Source organism: Wolffia australiana, chromosome 1, assembly GCF_029677425.1.
Source record: "Wolffia australiana isolate 7733 chromosome 1, ASM2967742v1".
NCBI lineage: Eukaryota > Viridiplantae > Streptophyta > Magnoliopsida > Alismatales > Araceae > Wolffia > Wolffia australiana.
This window is the reverse complement of record NC_135835.1, coordinates 13,655,001-13,662,554: the sequence shown is the minus strand read 5'-3', so window position 1 is coordinate 13,662,554 and position 7,554 is coordinate 13,655,001. Positions and strand designations below refer to the sequence as shown.

General features: G+C 51.1%; 1 protein-coding gene across 1 annotated transcript; it reads right to left on the bottom strand.

Moving 5' to 3' along the window:
• Positions 1 to 1,867: 1,867 nt before the first annotated feature.
• On the bottom strand, positions 1,868 to 2,194 carry LOC144702102 (cysteine proteinase inhibitor 1-like). The gene has a single exon (XM_078574027.1). It carries the CDS (start codon positions 2,192 to 2,194, stop codon positions 1,868 to 1,870), a length of 327 nt encoding a protein of 108 aa, XP_078430153.1.
• Positions 2,195 to 7,554: the final 5,360 nt, after the last annotated feature.

Sequence of the window (7,554 nt, the reverse complement as noted above, 5' to 3'; positions counted from 1 at the left end):
GGACAGAGAGAGAGGAAGAGAGAAAGAGAGCGAGCGACGGAGGTTCGAGAGCAAGACGGACACAAAGAGAGAGGAAGTAAAAAAGAGAGAGCGAGAGACGGAGGTTCGAGAGCAAGACGGACAGAAAGAGAAAGGATGTAAAAGAGAGAGATACGAAAGAGATTTGAGAGCAAGACGGACAGAAAGAGAAAGGAAGTAAAAGGGAAAGAGGGCGGGAGGTTCGAGAGCAAGACGGACAGAAAGAGCGAGGAAGAGAAAGAAAGCGAGCGAGAGCGGGTTCGAGAGAAGGACGTACAGAAATAGAGAGAGAGGTTTTGGAGAGCACGACGGAGAGAAAGAGAGAGCAAGATGAAGAGAAAGAGAGAGGGAGGTTCGAGAGCAAGACGGACAGAGAGAGAGAAAAACAGAAAGAAAGCGAGAGAGAGCGGGTTTGAGAGAAAGACGTACAGAAAGAGAGAGAGAGGTTTGGAGGGCAAGAAGGACAGAAAGAGAAAAGAAGATGAAGAGAAAGAGAGGGAGGTTCGAGAGCAAGACGGATAGAAAGAGAGAGGAAGACAAAGAAAGCGAGCGAGAGCGGGTTCGAGAGCACGACGTACAGAAAGAGAGAGAGCGGAAGAGAGAGAGAGACAGAGAGAGAGAGAGAGAGAGAGAGGGAGAGAGAGAGAGGGGTTTGGAGGGCAAGGCGGACAGAAATAGAGACTAGGATAAAGAGAAAGAGAGAGGGAGGTTCGAGAGCAGGACGGACCGAAAGAGAGAGGAAGAGAAAGAAAGAGAGAAAGCGGGTACGAGATGAAGACGTACAGAAAGAGAGAGAGAGAGAGAGAGAGAGAGAGAGAGAGAGAGAGAGAGAGAGAGAGAGAGAGAGAGAGAGAGAGAGAGAGAGAGAGAGAGAGTGGTTTGGAAAGCATGACGGAAAGAAAGAGGGAGGAAGATAAAGAGCAAGAGAGAGGGTGGTTCCAGTGGAAGACGGACAGAAACAGAGTGGAGGAGAAAGAAAGAGCGCGAGCGGGTTCGAGAGCAAGACGTACAGAAAGAGAGAGAGAGATAGAGAGGTTTGGAGAGCAAGACGGACAGAAAGAGAGAGGAAGAGAAAGAGTGAGAGAGAAAGCGATGAGGAGAGAGAGCGAGACGAACGGAAAGAGAGAGGATGAGAAAGAGTGAGAGAGAGAGGGATAAGGAAAGAGAGCGAGAGACGGACAGGAAGAGAGCGAGCTTGAGAGCAAAGAAAGGGACCGAGAGAGTGTGAAATACAGAGGCGGTTCGACAGCTGAACCAATAGAATGAGAGAGAGAGAGTGAGAAAGAGAGAGAGAGAGAGAGAGAGAGAGAGAGAGAGAGAGAGAGAGAGAGAGAGAGAGAGAGAATGAGAGAGAGAGAGAGAGAGAGAGTGAGAGAGAGACAGAGAGAATGAGAGAGAGAGAGAGAGAGAGAGAGAGAGAGAGAGAGAGAGAGAGAGAGAGAGAGAGAGAGAGAGAGAGAGAGAGAGAGAGAGAGAGAGAGAGAGAGAGAGAGACTGAGAGAGAGAGAGAGAATGAGAGAGAATGAGAGAGAGAGAGCGAGAGAGCGAGAGAGCGAAGAAAAGTAGCAGAGAGACAGAGAGGGGCCTCGGGAGGTAGACAAATCGAGAGACAGAGAAGAAGAGTCAGAGCCCGACGGAGAGAGGAAGAGAGGTGCGAAAGCAAACGTTTATGTATGTTCTTACGGCATCGGCAAACGTTTGTCGCTCAGGTTAGTGGAAAGCCACACGAGTATTTTATTCGGGTGTTACAGAAAGGGAGGAGCGACGCGAGGAGGCCGAAACACTTGCGGCGAAGCCCTGGTTCAGGCTTACGCCACAAGGAGGATCCTTCCGAGCATCACCGACGAGTTCAATAGGCGATGTTGAAGTAGACGAGCTCCAAATGCTTTCTGGGGGCTCTCTCCAAGACAAGGGTCTCGACTCTGCGGTAGGCGGCGCCATCCCTCACCTGGATGAACAGCTGATAGTACTCCCCGTCGACGTATCCCCTGATCCAGCGCACGAACTCGAGCTTCTCTCCCGCTTCCTTGTTATGCGCGGCGACGGCGAAGCGCGCGACGCCCACGGCGTGGTTGTAGTCTTCTACCGTCTTTATCCGAGTCCAGTCTGCGCGCGACGGAAGAGCGGCGGCCGCGAGGACCGCAAAAAGAAGAATGGCTGCCACTTGGCTCTTCATTCTCACTGCGATGTCGAAAGCTTTCTAGGAGTGGCTGTGCGTTGCGTCTACCCTTCTTTCAGCCGATGAGTAGAAAGACGAGCGACCACCACGGTGTTATATAGCCACCCAGGCGGGTCACGCCCGCCCAGAGCACGTCTGATACATTGCCCGTTGTCTAGTCGTCTGCGGCCCCGACGACGAGAGGAGACGATAACGCGCAACCCATTCCTCCACGCCCACAAGTATCTGCAGTACAAGGAATAAGAAACGCAATACAGAACCATGAGGCGATGAGGTCGAAACCACGGTCGGGTGCCGCGACCGTCGTGGACCAAATCTATCTTCGGACGGCGGGTGGGGGGAAAGTCCACCGTGGATCTTCTGACCCAAATGTCTCCCGCCTCTGTTTCCTTGGAGGCTTTTCACCGTTGGATATAGACGTGGATGTCCGCGGTTAGGTCTCACTAATCAGACGGTATTGTGAGAAACTATAACGGAAACTACGCCGTGTTCCAAACCTTGAACAGAGTCCTATAATTTAGACATAATGTGTGCTGTCTTATCTGGAATACCCCACCTAAGCCTGCAGGGCAGCATTGGAAAAAGGGATTTGACCGCTCAAGCCTTAACGACCTGACCCATCAGTTTCGATTTCACCATATAAAATTTCATTCTTAGCTTGTTTGCTCAAAGCCTATAATTCTTACGTCTATAAGTCTATGATTCTTAAGTGAAGGTTGGACTGATCCTTCAGCATACTCCGTCACCCCGAGATGCCTTGCAAAATTCACACAAAATAATCGCCTCCGCACTCCTCCCTGTCTCGAGGCCAATGGAGTCACCAAATACTACTCCTCCCGCACTCCTCCCCTGTCTCGAGAGCAAATGGAGTCACACAAAATACTACTCCTCCGCACTCCTCCCCGTTGCCTTGCTTTATTAGGCGGAGATACGCTCTTGCTAATGATTCATTATCGCCCCACAACTCGTGGAAAACTGGGGCTCACATCTCACCGCTTTTGGCTCTAAACCGAGGTGATCAGAGCACCGTACAAATGAGACCCCTCGGTGGGGTGCGGTTAACACCGCGTCCACCAAAATATTCTCGTTTACAACACCCTGGAGGTGGAAGTGTTCTGGGCGGGGACATACCCTTTCGATAATTCCTCTAAAATAAATCTCCATCCCCAGAAACCCGTGCTCGAGGATCCGCATGGCTGTCCACTTGACGGTAAATTCAAAGCCGCATGGCTCGCGGGATTACATTTTAATTTTCATTCCAAGGCTCGAGCGTTCACAGTGCTCAGGTGGGCGTGCTGACGAAAGCCTCTGATTCGCGATTCTAAATTAGCATAACTTAGGAGGTTTTCGCGACTGTTCGGGCGTCCATTCACTCTAATGAATGAGGCACGTTTACCTCCATCGGTCGCGTTAAACACACCTACATATTTGCCTTTGAAATTCACTTTCCATGTTCCTCTCTTCATAGTAGGAGCGATACGTTCTCTCCCTCCGGCATCCATGATTCCTCGGGTCCCCACTCGTCTTTGACCCATCTCTTTAACGTTCATCCTCTTATATCCTCGGCGGATTCATTCCGATCCGTTTTGTCCCGGCTCGTTCATCTCGATTTTGGTCTTCCCGGCGGATTCTACATGCTAATCCGTACCCTCCGGCGGCCGATCTAGTGTTTTGTTCCCAAAACATTTTTCAAAATACAGCACCGAGCCATCTCTAATCTTGTCCTCGATTCCCAAGCTCTTGGTTCCTCTCGCCAACACGTTCTCTCCCCAGTCGACTCTGATCTGGTCTGGCACAGTTTGTTCCTTTCTTCTTCACACCTCCGTGGAACATCAGAAAGCGCCCTTGGCATCGCCTCTGGCTTCTGTTCCATCCTCGGTTGTTTATGTTTCCGATTTGAGTGTCGAGTCACCTGTCTCGGTCGGATGTCGACGTCGAGCCGTGTCGGTCGGTTTTTTTGTTTTGCCTGCTCCGGTCCTGCTCATAGGATCTTCCGAATTTGCGTCTCCCGTCACGTATGCCCTCTATTGCTGTTTGTCCGCTTCCGGATCTGTCATAGTGTCTGCCTATTTCCCGATCCGGCGGAGGCTTGTCAGCTCTTCCTTACTTTCCCTTGGCGTACGTTATAAACATTCTAACCCGGATATATCTACTCTCCGGTCTTCCCCTCTCCGGCGGTACCTATCATCTACGTTGTAACTATTCTGTCTGGCGTTTCTAGAGTCTTTGGGCACCCGATTCCCAAGCCTCCCGTCTCTTAGGGCCCACAATTGCAATCGAGGGTCGACGCCTTCTGTCTAGTATGTCCATAATTATTGGATGTATCGCTTTTTGGTATCGAACTCCTGGGCGCCATTTGGTCCTGCTGCGTTTCGCCTGCGTTCCCGATCAGAGATCTTAACTCTGATCGGCGACCCGTACTTCTGAGCGTAAGTATGCTATCTTGATTCTTCGATACGTAAGCGCACGCTTCTCAGGGTTCATATATTCCCGAGACAACGCGGGTCTCTCATTCCTCCCGTGTCTCGAGGGCGCGGAGAGTCGTATAAGTCTTTTTCACTGTTCCAGAAACTACTCTCATGTAAATCAGTCGGACTCGTAATTATGATCAGATTTCGAGAAATGGTGGGGGCGTTGAATCGGGCGACAATAGACTGGGCGGACCCCTGGTTCCGAACAGCGCTTAAGTCAACATAGCACAAAAGGATAGAACCAGTCGATGCCGCTACCCCACTTCATTCGAGCCAAGATGTGGTCTCGATGCTGATTCACGACGCGCCGCACAACTCAATAAAACCGGATCTCACATTTATCGGCTTTCTAGCTCTAACCCCGTGAAAGCAGAGTGTCCCTACCAACAGAACCCTTCGACGGGCGGTGTGGCTACCACCTGTGCATACCAAATTATGTCATTTGAAGTCACCCAGACGAAAGGTCTGGGGAGTGAAGGCGGCGCGAGATCGAGCCGCGAATCCATTGTATAAGATGTCCTATCTTCGGAGGGGGAATGGAGTTAAGAAGTTAGTAAGGAGTCTAAAATTCATGGGGAAGACAACAAATATTTGCTACTTGGCCCCTTGTGGGTGAGCAGGAAGTCGTCCTTTGGACTCACATAGGAGAGGAGAATTTAACCGGTTGTCCCGCAGCCCTAGAGTGGGGCAGTAGGGTAGGTCAAGATACTGGCTAACGTCGGCACAGCTCGAATATCCAGTACCGGTCGCGACGTACTAGAAAACGACAGATGACTCATCGCCGTCCATGCACGTCCAAACGGAGGTCACGTCCAAACGGAGCGAACCACAGATGCCCAAACGGGAGACGGGATTTCTTGTTTGATTTCTCTCCCACCGCATGTGCCATCTTCGTTAACTGGGGGTCTACGATCTCTGCACCTTCTGCTACTTCTGGGACGGTGGCTCAACTACGTCAGGAGACAAAGGACGATGACGCCGCCGCAAACCACCGGAACCAAAGCACAACCCTCATTACCTGGGGCTGACTTTTTTACCCGCTCACAGAGTTAAGGTGGATGAAATCTTGGTTACTATATCATGCCACAGAATAAAAACTAGAATAAAACGCTCCGCTCGCAGTTTTTGATTAAAAATCAAAACCGTGCTCTCCCATGGGACCCATAGTGTCGCGTCATGCTTGCGTCATCTGGCGGGATCGCCGAGCATCCAGTTAGACGTAGCTTTGCTCTTTCCAATGCGGACCCTTTCTCGCCCTCTCGCCTTCTTTTTCTCTATATCTGTCGCTCCCACGGTCCCTCTCCGGTCTCTCCTTATCCCTCGCTGTTTCGCGCGCTCTCTCTCTCTCTCTGTCTCTCCCCGATCACTCTCTCTCTCTCTCTCTCTCCCAATCACTCTCTCTCTCTCTGTCCCCAATCACTCTCTCTCTCTCTCTCCTGTCACAACCCTCTCTCTCTCTCTGTCCTGCAACCACTCTCTCTCTCTCTGTCCCAACCACTCTCTCTCGCTCCCACAACCACTCTCTCTCTCGCTCCTGCAATCATTCTCTCCTTCGCTTCTTCTAGCCTGCGTTTTCGCTCTCAGTTTCTCTCTCTCTCCTCTCTCTCAGTCTCCCACAATCATTATCTCCTTAGCTCCTTCTAGCCTGCGTTTTCCTTCTCTCTCTCTATCTCTCGGTCTGTCGTTCCCGTTTCTCTTCCTGCGTTTTGTTCTGTGTTCATCTCATGTTTCCCGGTCTTGCTCCGTCCCGTCCCGTTCTCTTCCCTCTCTTTATTACGCTCTATCTCTCTCAATCTTTCTGAGCGTTTTTTCCGTTTCTTTCAGTCTCCCGCAATGATTGTCCCTTTGATGCAGTCCCGAACTCTTCTTCACTCGCTCTCTATGAGTCGGTGGGTCTGTGTCTGTCTCCGTCTCCCTCACGCTCAGTCACTCTCAGTCTCTCTGGCTCTGGTTATTCTACGACTCATTCGCCATCCTTCGCTATACCCCTCCTCTCTTAGTCTCCGCGTCTGCTTTTCTGTCACTCAGGCGTATGCTCTCAATCTCTCTCTCTCCTTCTCTCTCGCCCACTGTCGGTCTCTCTTACGCGCTTCATGCGTCTTTTACTGCCTGTTACACTCTGTCTGTCGCTTTCTCTATTACTCTCCCTAATGCGATCAATTTATCTGCGTCCCTCTCTCTCCTCTGTCTTTTGCTGCCTCTCTCTCGTTTTCTCTCTCGCGCGCTCTTTCTTTCTCACCCTCGATATCTCTCCCTCACCCACTCACGCTCTGTCTTTCTCTCTCCTTCTCTCCCAGCCTCTTGTTTCCGCTGTTTCACCTTCTGTCGGCCTCTCTCGTACTCAGTCTCTCTATTTCTCTGGCTCTCTCCTCCATCGTCTTGTTTTCGCTGTTTCACCTCCTGTCGGCCTCTCTCATGCTCTGTCTCTCTATTTATCTCGCTCTCTCCCGATCCTTTCTTTCGCTTCTCTCTATCTCTCGGTGCCTCTGCGGTGTGGTTCTCTCAGCAGCGACAACCACTGGCCGCTGTGGCCGCCGCCACCGGCAGTAAGTCTGCGAGGAGAAAATTGAGAAAGGGGAGGAAGACGGAATTATCGCAAGTGTGAGAAAGGGAAAGACAGAGGGAGAAGGAGAGAGGGTCTGAATGCGCTTAAGAGCGAGAGAGACAAAAACAGAGGGAATAAGAAAAAGACAGAGAGAGATAGAGATAGCGACAGACGGAGAGAGAGAGAGAGTGAAGAGAGAGAGAGAGAGAGAGAGAGAGAGAGAGAGAGAGAGAGAGAGAGAGAGAGAGAGAGGGAGAGAGAGAGAGAGAGAGAGAGAGAGAGAGAGAGAGAGAGAGAGAGAGAGAGAGAGAGAGAGAGAGAGAGAGAGAGAGAGAGAGAGA

Excerpts from the sequence above, each read along its gene's own strand:
- LOC144702102 (XM_078574027.1), bottom strand. The coding sequence starts at position 2,194 with ATGAAGAGCCAAGTGGCAGCCATTCTTCTTTTTGCGGTCCTCGCGGCC.